Genomic DNA, 13,406 nt, shown 5'->3' with positions numbered 1-13,406 from the left:
GTTCCAGACCTCACGCCAGTCTGCGTGAGCTAAATGCGTGCCTTTCGGCTACCTCCGAGTGGCTTGGCTGTCTTGCCAAGTCACTACAGTTTGGCAACGAGGATTTTGTGTTCGTAGTGATATTCCTGATTTACTTGTGTCATGGCTTCGCCACAATCTCCAGATGTACTGTCCGAATTTTATCGTTTGCAGAATCAGCAGACGCAGGCGTTATTGGATGCCCCTTGGACAGCTCGTCCTGGGTCAACGTGCAATGCAAAACGATGCGGCCGCCGCCGCTCCACCGCTCCCGCAGCCACAACACGCAGTTGCACCACCTTTTCGTCCTTTTGATGCGGCACTGGAAAGCTGGACGGAGTGGTCACGCCGATTTGGATTCCATCTCGCCGCCTACAGAATTCAAGGTATTGAGCGGCAGCCTTTTTTGCTTTCGTGTGTAGGCGTCCAGACGTACCATGTGATAGTGACATTATTTCCCCGACACGACGTCGCAACTCTGTCCTACGAAGAAATTTTGTCTGCATTAGATGCATATTTCAAAGACTCAGTCAATGTAGTTGCCAAACGGTATACGTTCTTTCGTACCAAACGTATGGCCGGTCAAACTAATCGGCAGTGGGTTGCAACCTTGCAAGGCCTTACTAGGGATTGTGCTTTTGAGTGTGAATGTGGGCTCCCTTATTCAGATACTATGGTATGCGATATAATAGCACAGAACGTTTCTGATGTTCGTATAAGGGAACAGATTTTGAAACTAGTCAATCCCTCCCTTCAACAAGTGATGGACATATTGGATCGACAGGACACACTTGACATTGCTCGGGAATCATTTGAAACTTCGCCAGCCGTGTGTCACATTAACCGGCCCGCCGGGCGCGCTGCACGGAACAGTAAACAGTCCTCGCGCCCGTCCGCGCAGCTGCCACGCAAGCAAGCCAATGCGGTGCTAAAATCATGCCTGCGGTGTGCTACTAGACATTCGCGTGAGAATTGCCCGTCACGCCAAGCTATTTGCTTTTTCTGTAATAAAAAAGGCCATGTTCAAAGTGTTCGCCAGAAAAAGCTCAGATCGGACACTCACAACCATTCCAGGCCCTTTGCTTCGTGCCGGAATCGGAATCGAACCAAGAATACTCAGGTTCGTGAACCTTCGCCCATGGACATTCATGTAGTTCATTCCACTCCGCCCAGTGCCACTCTCTCTAACAGTGACAGTGTTCGTCCCACAAATAGTGTGCGTCGACATCGACGGAAATCCCGTCATATCGCAAGTGCTTCTGTACCAGTGTCAGTTCACGTTCCACGAGACAGTCGCTCTTGTCGTCAACAGGACAATAAATTTTATGTGGACTTAGACATTCATGGCAAAGTGATCCCACTCCAGCTCGATACCGTAGCTGCAGTTTCATTGATCAATCACGACACATACAAACAACTGGGCACACCTCTGTTGCGTGCCGCAAATGTTAAGTTACATAGTTATTCCTTTCAGAATATCCCTGTGTTAGGACAGTGCAGCCTTCTTGCAACATACAAGGGACAAACAAAACTTGTGTCATTTTACGTCCTTCGTTCTTCTTCTGCAGTGAACTTGTTTGGTTTAGATTTATTTCAGTTGTTGAACTTGTCTATAGTAAATCAGGTCCTATCAGTGAACCAGACTGTGCCTTCAGCCAGTGTTTATCGTCTCTGTGAAGAATTTGCAGACATTTTTGCACCGGGCCTTGGTTGCACTAAGAACTATGAAGCCCATTTGGAACTGAAAGTCCACGCGCAACCGAAATTTTTCCGAGCGCGCAATATTCCCCACTCATTGCGTGATGAGGTCGCAAGAACCTTACACGATTTGGAATCACAAGGTGTGATTGAACGTGTGCAGGCTTCTCTCTGGGCCTCACCCTTAGTCATTTTGCCAAAACCTTCCGGAAAACTGAGACTTTGTGTCGACTTCAAGGCAACAGTGAATCCACAACTAGTGATTGCAACTTTTCCTTTACCCCGCCCGGAAGATCTTTTTGACAAACTGTGCCCGGGTAAATATTTTTCAAAGTTGGACCTAGCCGATGCGTACTTGCAAATACCGGTGGACGAAGAATCCCAGCGTGTTTTGGTCGTTAACACGCATCTTGGTTTGTATCGATTCAAAAGACTGCCATTCGGGTGTGCATCCGCCCCTGCATTGTTTCAGCAATATCTGCAAACTGTTTGTGCGTCGGTCCCTACTGCAGCAAACTATCTGGACGATATTGTGATCTCCGGAAAGACGGAAGAAGAACATTTAGCCAATCTCAGGACGTTATTTCAGGTCTTCGCTTGCGGAAGGACAAATGTGTGTTTTTTGCTCGGGACTTACCATATCTGGGCCATGTACTCAATGCCCAAGGCATACATCCCAGTCCAGAGCACCTCCGTGCCATACAGGACTTGCCTTCGCCGCAGAATTTGAAGCAGCTACAGAGTGTGCTGGGGAAAATAAATTACTATAACAGATATGTGCGCCACGCCTCTTCCATTTCAGCTCCGCTTCATCGCTTACGCTGTAAAGGTGTTCCGTTCGTCTGGACGATGGAATGCGAACGCGCCTTTCGCCAGTTGAAATCGGCGTTGCTTTCCAATACTTGCCTTACGCCATTCGATTACCAGAAACCCCTTTTGTTGATGGTGGATGCATCGGATTTCGGGATCGGTGCTGTGCTTGCGCACAAAGATGGATCGCATGATCGCCCTATTGCCTTGCGTCCAAATTGCTCTCGTCTGCGCAAAGAAATTATTCACAGATCGAGAAAGAAGCTTTGGCTCTCGTATTTGGTGTCACAAAGTTTCGTGATTTCTTGTATGGTCGTCACTTTACCATCATCACAGATCACAAACCTTTGACGTCGCTTTTTCATCCGAACAAGCCTGTACCTCCACGTACAGCGCAGAAATTCATTCGCTGGTCTATTTTCCTCTCGCAGTACCGCTACGATATCTTGTATCGGTCCACTGCTAAGCACGGAAACGCCGATGCGTTGTCCCGGTTGCCGGTTGCTTAGGATAGAGCGTTTGATTCTTCCGAACTTGCTTGCATGTTCATTGATGCGAAAACCGATGACGTGGTCGAATCGTTTCCGATTGATTTTCGTCGTGTAGCTACAGCCACAGCTGCTGACCCTGTCCTTGCTACCGTTTTGCGTTTTGTTGCCACGCAATGGCCATTGTCAAAGTCACGGATCGCGGATCCGTTGGTTCGCCGATTTTTTGCTCACAAGGAGAGACTTTTTGTTCGACGTGGTGTTTTGCTGTTGCGTTCTGATAATGATCAGTCCCGGGTCGTGGTCCCAAGTTCGTTACAGTCCTCTGTTTTACGGCTTCTCCACCAAGGACATTGGGGTATAGTGCGAACGAAACAACTTGCTCGTCAGCACTGTACTTGGTTCGGAATCGATGCCGCGATTACGACTATGTGCTCTTCTTGCATGGCGTGTGCCGAACAACAGTCAGCACCACCGCGGAAATTCTTTGCATGGCCAAATGACACTTTCCCTTGGCAACGCTTACACATCGATTTCGCTGGTCCATTCTGGACTGCTCGATGGTTGGTTGTGGTAGATTCATTCAGTAATTTTCCTTTTGTTGTCCGGATGTCTTCCACGACGTCATCTGCCACCATCCAAGCGTTAACCGCATTGAAGGTCTTCCACAGACTATTGTTTCCGACAATGGCCCACAATTCATGTCCGCAGAATTTCAGTCATTCTGCAAGGCCAATGGTATTCAACATGTGACGTCCGCGCCGTTTTCGCCTCAGTCAAACGGTGCCGCTGAACGATTGGTCCGGACTTTCAAGTCACAGATGTTGAAGTTGAAAGAGTCGCATTCTCGGGAGGACGCGTTATTGCTCTTTTTGTCCTCGTCTCGCTCTCAGCCCCGAGATGGTAGCTCGCCGGCTGAGTTGCTCCACGGTCGTCCTCATCGAACGTTGATGTCTTTGCTACATCCGCCGCATGCGGTTCCTGTGCAGCGGCAGCCACCTGATTTTGCTCCAGGCGACGTTGTATCCTATCGCAACTATCGAGGTTCTCGGCGTTGGCTCGCGCATTCCTCGCTGCCTCGGCCGCGCTATGTATCTGGTTTTGGGGTCCTCTGGTGAGGTGCGTCGGGATCTCAATCAGCTGCACCTCTGTCGTCGCACGGGTTCTGCCGCTCCCCGTCTGCTTTCAGCGACGGTGCCGTCCGGTCAGCGCCCTGGGGACCCATCTACTGGCTCACCTCATCCCCAGGTGTTACCGACGCTGCCTTCCATTTTGCCCCATGGCGACGCGCCGCCGCCGCCGCCGCCGCCGCCGCCGCCGCCGCCTTTTCTCCCGCCGGCGACGCCCGCAGTGGACGCGTTGCTGCAGCCTCCGGGCGCTTCCCTGGGTCACGCGCCGCCGATCGCTTCCCGTGACCAGCTGTCCTCCGACATGGAACTCTTGCCCGCTCCGGACCAGATGGCGTCTTCTCCCGTCGGGCACCCCGACGCGATGGAGGTCGACCCTTCGGCCCCTCTTGTCTCTCTACGGGCGCATACACCGCATGTTGGCGCTCACCCTGGACTAGGTTTTCAGGCATTTCCTAGCTCCCCTCGGACCGCATGGCAGGGTGCGAGTGGTACAGCCTCGCCTGTTGTTGGGCTCCCCACCTCGTCGCATACGTCAACATGGGGTCCTCCCCACGGCGGGCGGAAGCCTTATAACACAACCGTACGCCGATTTGCGGGGGAGGAATGTGGTATCACCGCCAGACACCACAATTGGTAGGTGGTAGCCTTTAAGTGGGCCGCGGTCCATTAGTATACGTCGGACCCGCGTGTCGCCACTGTCAGTGATTGCAGACCGAGCGCCACCACACGGCAGGTCTAGAGAGACGTCCTAGCACTCGCCCCAGTTGTACAGCCGACTTTGCTAGCGATGCTACACTGACCAATACGCTCTCATTTGCCGAGACGAGAGTTAGCATAGCCTTCAGCTACGTCCTTGGCTACGACCTAGCAAGGCGCCATTACCAGTTTATATTGAGATTGTTTTCTCTATCATCAAGAGTGATGTACACCAGTTATGAATTAAAGTTAAGTATTCCAAGATGTTCGTACTTTATTTGCAATTCTTAAGACATTGTCATGTTCCAGACCTCACGCCGGTCTGCGTGAGCCTAAACGCGTGCCTTTCGGCTACCTCCGAGTGGCTTGGCTGTCTTGCCAAGTCACTACAATTGTCATCAAATTCTAAGTTTTAAGAATAAATCTGTTCTAAGATCAAAATTGTTGGTCGTTATTTAATGCACGACCATGTATCAGCAGGAGCTTGTAGCATGACAGGCCTCGTGCTCTCTAAATCCACGGCCAGCCACGCCCTGTCGGTTGCTCCCGCAGTATGCCGTGGGCCCCCACAGTTGGTTGTGACGGGTAGGCATGAGTCCCCTCCAGTGGGCCCTTACTCTGTCGTGGGAGGTCTCTGCTTGACGCCGTTCTGGAGAAGAATGACGCAGATGAAGCAACATGGCAGAGCAGATGGTCTGTACCTGACGGTATGGGAACGCCCAGGAACGAGCACTGGTGGTCGCAGGGGCAGTGAGTGAACGTGCTGTGGCAGTCACTGAGGGCGGAATAGTGTGCGTTAGCTCCAGTGGCCAAGAATTTCCTCGGCTCCTGGCGACGTCTGCGGGAGAATGTGCGCTATTAGTAAGTTTCTTTTTGTGAGCGTATTCTGGCTCGGTCCCCGTGAGTAAGTGTGTGTGTGTGCGTGTGCTTGTGGATGGCGGGCGCTCAACGGCGAGGTTATCAGCGCCGTGATGCGCGTTGTAAGAAATGAATGTGGCTAAAATGAAAATGTTAACACAAAGTGAGGATGAAAGCTGTAAACTGGCACTCCTGCACTCACAGACAATTCACTCGCGCTGCTCACATAGTCATTCTATCTCACACGCCTTAAGGCAATGAACAAAGAATGGAAGCTGCCATACCTAGGATTAAAAGAGAGATAAAAGAACAGAGGAGCTAAATGGGAGGCACAGGGAACAGTGGCTGGCTGACCACTAACAAAAAACGTCTGTGAGCCAGTCACCCTGTTAACAGGTGAAAAACATCTTCCTAAAATTTTCGAAAACATGTTGGAAAAATCACAAAAATCTCAGCGCATTTGTTTGAACATAGAGGGCCCATCTGTCAACAAATCTGCCGCTGCCCGCTGGTCGGAAAATAAAACACAGTCTAACAAAATGTGGCCCACAGTGACTTGTACACCACAAGCACGACACAGTGGAGGGTTCTATCGCCGAAGCAAGGAGCTAAGCGTCGTAGAGCTGTGTCCTATGAGAAGCTGAGTAAGGAGAACCACGTTCCACCGCCGTGGCTGGAGGAGGTACGCCACGGCCGCGTAGTGGGCTTTACACGTCGGAGACTCTGTATGTCAACAGCCAGGCGTCTGTACTGTACTCATTGCGGTGGCACGCTCAACTAACTGAGCATCGTGACACGCCTCCTTGGCCTCTACTTCTGCCTTTTCGTTCCCAGCACTACCCACGCGTCCTGGTACCCAGCAAAATGGAAGATCCTTCCCCAGCCGTTGGGGGAGGTTGTCCTGCAACGTTTGCACTACTTTATCTACTGTGTACAAGTGTTGTAGAGAGTGAAAGGCAATCAGACAATTGGAACAGACGAGGAATTTAATACTGGAATCTCGTCTCATCTGCTTCAGGGCCTGCGAAGTCGGACATAGTCCTTGAGGCAGTCGGACCTTGAAGACACGTTCAGGTAAAACAGCAGAGTGACCAACAGCGTCCCTCTGTTTCGCCCCCCCCCCCCCCCCCTCCATAATGACAGCTCTAATGGTGTGGAGCTCAGTTAAAATGTCCTTCAGTAATGAGTGCAGCCTCTTCTGTGCTGAACTAAATCTAAAATTATTCTGGGCGTCTGCAGAAAACAAGACGGCAGATGATTAAAACACTGGATTTCCATTGCATTTGCTCCACACCACGTGACTCCAACACATGCAGCAAGCAGACAGGAAATGGCAGTGTTGCTGGTGAGACGTTGCAACGGTATGGTATACACATGAAGTCGGAGCTCCTAGTAACTTACATGCCTGACGCACCATGAGGAGCTGCCGCCGGATGGCGAATGGTGGCTCCCTAGTCATAAGCACGGAGACTAGGTGTTGAGCTGGCCCTGTAAACACCTATGGCCAGCTTAATCCCCTCACGGTGGATGGCGCCGATAATCTTCAGGTAAGAAAGACCCGCTGACTCATACACTGTGCACCCATAGTCTAGCCATGAACGCACAAAAGCCCCATAAGCCTGGAGCACACACACCCTGTCTGCTCCCAAAGACCTGTGGCTAAGGTAATTGGATATTCATTGCCTTCCGTGTTCTGGCTTTCAGGTTTCTCAGCTGTGGTAACCATAACAGACTGAAGACGAAAATGAGCCCCAGAAACCTCACTAAATCTTTAAAAATTAGAACGGTGTCCCTCCAATGCAAGTTAGATGAATTAAAAATATGACGATAACGATTAAAATAAACACACACTTATACGTAGGAAACTGAAAATTTGTCTTTGCAGCCAACACCTCTAACCTCCGCACTGTAAGTTGCAACTGACGGGTCACTGTTGCATCACTGGAAGAGGAACAAAATGCAGCAAAATCGTCCACAAATAAGGAGCACGCCACAGAATCCCTTACCGTAGACGTGATTCTAATTATATTTATGGAAAATAGGGTAACACTTAAAGCACTGCCCTGAGGAACATCATTCTCCTGCTCAAAACGGTCTGACAACACGTCACCAACTCGAGATCCAGAACACCGATTAGTCAGGTAGGGCTGCCGAATAGCTGCCTGTAGAAGAGCCAGGCTCCAACAGTGCACCAAGCCCTGGTCTCTAACAACCATATCAAGCAATGGCTAATCATTCGCTCCACTGTCTTTCCTACACAGCTCGTAAAGGTGACACTCCAATAACTACTGGCACATATGTGGCCCTTTCCTGGTTTCAGGACAAGTAATAGAATTGCCTCTCTCCATGAAGTGGAAACGTGTCCTGTCTGCCACTTACAAGTAAAGCATTCTAGGAGGATTTCCTTTGACGCTGCTGGCAAATGTAGAAGCATCCAGTACTGAATTTGGTTGTGACCGGGTGCAATACCACAAGTCTCAGATTGTGCCGAGTCCAGTTCCGACATGGTCAAAGGGCAGTTTGAGAATCATATTTGTTAGTTCTCAAATCTAACTTGCATATCCGTACTGTCGCATGGCAGTGGCGAAATGCCAGGTCCTGGCTGGCATCAGCAGTATTCGCTGCTAAATTCTCTGCCATCATCTGGGCGATGTGTCCAGGAGTCGTCTGGAGACACCACTGTTTCAGCACTGCTGCTATTGGTAAAGGCCTGTGTTTACTGGAAATCCTCCTGATGGTTTCACACAGTTTTTTGGAACAAGTTAAACCGTTGTAGGAGTCCAGGGACGCTTGCCATGACCTTTTCTTGCTCTCTTTAAATACGTGTCGAGCCTCCACTCTCGTGACGCTAAAGATGGTCTGCTGTTGGGCGGCATTTAAACCAGAAAACAGCCAGACGCCTGTCTCGGATTGCTGGGCTCCACTTCCCTGGTCCACCAAGGAACAAGTTGCCACCTAAGACGATCTGAAGCCTCTAGGGATGGATAAGTTAGCTGCATGATGGGTCACTCATGTGATGTGATCCACCCATTCCTGGACACTGTTGCGGTGTTCACACACAACCAGCTGGCCGAGCTGCATCCAAGTGGTCCTGCTGACGATCCATTTGTTGTGTTCAGACCCATATCCATCTAGTAAGTGGATCCACAGTGATAAACGTTCACTGGACTGAAAGTCAATAGTTGCTTCCCACTGAGCTGAGTCTACAAGGCTGGGAGAGTAGAAAGAGATATCGACAGCTGAGGAAGGTCCAGCAGCAGCTGAGAAATGAATGGGGGCTGCCCATACTGAGGATGCACAGCTCCAAAGACATTATGAGGTTCTCCAAGACTCGTCCCCTAGAGCAAGTATAGCTCGAATCCATAATACATTATGGGCATTGAAATGACCCACTAAGAGAAACAGGAGGGGGAGCTGCTCATAAAGGCCTGTGAGGGCCTCAGAGTCCATCACATCATGGTGAGGTGAGTACAGTGAACAGATATCGATCTTCTGACGCACATGATTTACAATGGCCACTGCTTGTTGGTCAGTAACCAATGAGAAAGCAGAGTAGTGGTCTGCAGTTGGATCTTTTTTTTTTTTTTGTGAAGGTTATATACCTATAATGCAGAGCCCTCAACAGCTTTAAAATGGGTTTCTTCTAAACACAGGAGGCGTTCCTGGGATAGCACTTTCAGTTTCTCAACAAGTGTCTGGATCCCATTAATGTTTCACTGTGCTGTGGGAGCCATCTACCTTCACTTTTGCACTTTCATCCGGTCTTTCCGCCATGGAGAGGAGCCCGTAATGTGTGGAGGCTCAATCTTGGGTCGAAATGATTTACCCTGTCCGGCTTCAAGGTCCATTACCTCTACAGAAGAATCATAAGACACGTTATAGAAGATGATATCGACATCGTTGGGCTGTTTACTTGATGACTCCCTCGGTAGTGCGCCCTTGACCTTTGACTTTTTGCCCTGGGTGAACATTGGAGGGGCAACTGCAACAGTGGTACTGGGAGCGCTGGACACTGGACCAGATTGTACCTCTTGAGGAGCCACGGCCTTGTGTTTTGGAACGAAGCGTAGGCCTTGACGTAACAGCAGCAGCAAAATTACGCTGCCAAAGGCAGCTACTAGTGCTGACACTAGCTACCTCCATCTGTGTAGCAGCATCAGCTTTCTGAACGGTTTAATAGCTGAAGTAGAGGAGACAGCGAACGTGGGGCAATGCAGGGCTATGTTAATCTTTTTGGTCTCACCATAAGAAACCCGCTTCATGGTCTCGATCTCTTGTATCCTTCATCCTTCAAGGAAGAGACAGGGTGAGCCCCAGAGCAATTCACACACTTTGGAGGAGATAACGTCCGACTTCTTCGTGGCAGCCTAACCAAATTTGCCAGAAGTGGCTTCTCACATCCAAGAGTTGTGTGGGCCCAAAGCACTAGCATTTAAAACAGCGCATTGAGTTAGGGACGTAGTGCCAAATGTCTAAGTGGAGAAAATCAACCTTAATATGTTCCAGGAGTTCTGTACTATTTAATGTGAGGATGAATGAGTCTTATTTAATCAAATCGAGTTCCATCGTTTTCATAATATTCTGCATGTCTACAATGCTTTCTTGGACTCACTGCACTTTCAGGTCTTCTTTGGGAAAGTCCAGCAGGTCCCAACATGTCACAACACTTTCACTTTAGTTTAATGTGGATTGGAGTCTCAATGGTATATTTGCCAAGGTTCTTAGCTTTCTGCGGATTTGTCACTTGTTAGGAAGTTGAGGTTCCACTAACAGTGTCCCATTTCACAATTGCTTAACCAATTTTAAAGTACGTGCAATCCCCTTTACGCCCTTTCAAATGCAAACGGGCGAGACTTTGTCAAAACTTGCCTGTTTCCTTTTAACTAACAAAACTTGCTTTGACAAGCAGCATGAATCGTGTTACTATACAAACTGCAAAACTGAAACAGTTCTGAGCTGGGAAGACTGGCAATATGAGCTCTACTATTTGACTGGGTGTTGGTACCTTCCAGCGACCCACCCTTTCCGCCAGGAGGAGGAAGCAAAAATTTGGAAGGATCCATCCTGGTCCCACGAGTAGCTATGGAAATACAATTCCACCTAGACAGAGCCGTGCATACCTGAGTAAGCCTTATGCAACTGAGTTATGACAGGTTCCTGTGAAACGGCAGTCAAGCAAAGGTCCCTATTCCCTGTGACACAGAACTTTCCACCGCCGCTTTGCACGGTTGTTGCTGTAGCATGCCCAGAGCTTACGGTGACAGGGGACTGGTGGTGCTTACCAGTCCCCAGCTCGGGAACCTGGAGTCGCCAAAGTCATACTCAGGAAACGAATGACGAGCCCCAGACGGATCTAGTAAATAAGTAGTAACTCAGTTCACGATTTAAGCGACACTTTCACTGCATGAACAGAAAAATGTATGAGCGATGACGTGCTTTCACGTCATTGATTTTTGAGGGTTATCAGGAGAAAAACTATCGTAAAATTATGAAATTACGTATAAAGTTCGTTGCATGTCTCCCACCCAAACCGTCAAAATTTTGATAGACATGTGGTTCCTATCCCCACAGCGATTCTTTTTAGTGCCTGATGCATATACCACGTTTGGTTGAAATTGGTGCTGTGGCTTAGGAGGAGATGTGGAACGTATACCCATACATACAAACGCACATATGTGGGGTATATATGTACATCCATTTTTATATGTCATGATTCTTTATTGCTGCTCAACTGAGATACTAGTGTCATTGAATACCTGTAGCTATCAGATCATTAACAATACTAATATAACCTGTTAATACGACCGATTACAGATTGAAAGGCAGTAGCATGTAAATTACGCTAGATACGTGTTTGTGTGTAATCTTTAGCTGCCTAACTACAGCGGTTCACCCCCCCCCCCCCCCTGCACCACTGGCCCAGAAACGGGCAGCTTTTTTTGTGCACACTCTACTGTGCGTTGTGGACATGTATCAGGAAATTTGACCTCTGCAGATACCTCTAAATCTTATCTTGAAGTATGGTTTTGTCATTATTTAGTAGCCGAGTACGAAAGGAGATGCTGTCTGCAAAACTTTTCAGAGAGCCCTAGCACAATAATATCAATCGGCAAATGTCGCAGCCTTCCCCTGATTCTGTGCTACTGGATGGAACACATCTCGCGTGACGCGGAGGCGTCGCCGGAGGCTCACCATGGTGGCGTAGACCGCCGGGTCGGCCGGTGGTTCGCTGCTGGGAGGAGGAGAGGTGAGGTTCAGCGCGGCCAGGAACAGCGAGGCGGCGGCGGACAGCAGGCTGGCGGGCTCCATCCCCTCTGACTTGCGGTGGACCCTGCCGGACAGAGAGAATGTTTTACTCAAGGAAAATATTTGAAGTGTCCGAGTAGCGAATAACAGAATGTGCCACGAAAGGGAAAAAATAATTTCATGTCTTATACAAGTGAAATGACAGAATGTGTCTCATACAGATCCGATTTTATGTACACAGGGTCACCCATATCTATTTTTTTATGTAGTAAAGAAGGGAGAAACAAGCACAAAGCAGCACTGCTACAACTCGCCACGTGCCGCAGCGGTACTCCGCGAGCGCCGCAGCCCACCAGTTTAAAGGTCCAGAGTCAGCGGCAGGGCGGAGGAGGCAATGCGGGCAGCGGTCGAATGCCGACGCCTGGCCGCGATGTCTCCCACCTCTCACCACCGAGGTGCACTGTCAAAATGTTTGGTTTCTCTTACATTAAAAGATCAACAATAAATTGGAGTTATGCATCAAAAATTATGACATCATGTGAACTAAAAAGAGCCATCTTATACACTGGGATCGCCTTATACACACATCAAAAAATGTTTTGCTTCACCCCGGTTCCCAGAACTCCTGAAGATAGACGTTGACTGTGGATAAAGTATCACAGACACAGTCCCTTTGACTGTACAGAGATGTTACTAAACTCACTCAAAGACGTAAAAAAAAAACAGTCATGAACAGCGCCTTATTGACAGAGGGGGTCCGACAGCCGATCAGTTCCACTCATTCCACCAGGAAGAAGGTACACAGCTAGTGTTGTCTGTAGTTCAACCATGCCTACACGGTCAATACCGCGGTTCGATCGAGTACGCATTGTTACTTTTTGCCAGGTAGGGCTCTCAACAAGGGAAGTGTCCAGAGGTCTCGGTGAACCAAAGCGATGTTGTTCGGGGGTGGAGGAGATACAGAGAGACAGGAACTGTCGATGACATGCCTCGCTCAGGCCACCCAAGTGGTACTTCTGCAGTGGATGACCGCTACCTACGGATTGTGGCTCGGAGGAACCCTGACAGCAACGCCACCATGTTGAATAACGCTTTTCGTGCAGCCACAGGACGTCGTGTTACGTCTCAAACTGTGTGCAATAGGCTGCATGATGCACAACTTCACTCCTGACATCGATGGCGAGGTCAATCTTTGCAACCACGGCACCATGCAGCGCGGTACAGATGGGCCAAACAACATGCCGAATGAACCTCTCAGGATTGACATCACGTTGTCTTCACCGATGAGTGTCGCATATGCCTTCAACCAGACAATCGTCGGAGACGTGTTTGGAGGCAACCCGGTCAGGCAGCCGGCCGGAGTGGCCGTGCGGTTCTAGGCGCTACAGTCCGGACCCGAGCGACCGCTACGGTCGCAGGTTCGAGTCCTGCCTCGGGCATGGATGTGTGTGATGAGCTTAGG

At 49.5% G+C, this 13,406-nt stretch overlaps 1 protein-coding gene across 5 annotated transcripts in view; it reads right to left on the bottom strand.

The window, feature by feature from the left end:
• The window catches only part of LOC124619223 (lipase 3-like), a 225,450-nt gene that overhangs the window by 160,291 nt on the left and 51,753 nt on the right, over window positions 1–13,406 (bottom strand). For 3 of the 5 annotated variants that reach the window (XM_047145448.1, XM_047145452.1, XM_047145451.1), the window contains exon 2: window positions 11,891–12,029. In XM_047145448.1, coding sequence (XP_047001404.1) covers window positions 11,891–12,007 — 117 coding nt within the window. In that variant the 5' untranslated portion in view covers window positions 12,008–12,029. Of the gene's footprint in view, window positions 1–11,890; window positions 12,030–12,258; window positions 12,592–13,406 lie in introns of those variants that run through there. The other 2 variants (XM_047145450.1, XM_047145449.1) reach the window with 2 other exon arrangements.

This window comes from Schistocerca americana, chromosome 6 (assembly GCF_021461395.2).
Source record: "Schistocerca americana isolate TAMUIC-IGC-003095 chromosome 6, iqSchAmer2.1, whole genome shotgun sequence".
NCBI classification, from domain to species: Eukaryota; Metazoa; Arthropoda; class Insecta; order Orthoptera; family Acrididae; genus Schistocerca; species Schistocerca americana.
The sequence above is the reverse complement of the archived record's forward strand: the minus strand, read 5'-3'. Positions and strand labels throughout refer to the sequence as shown.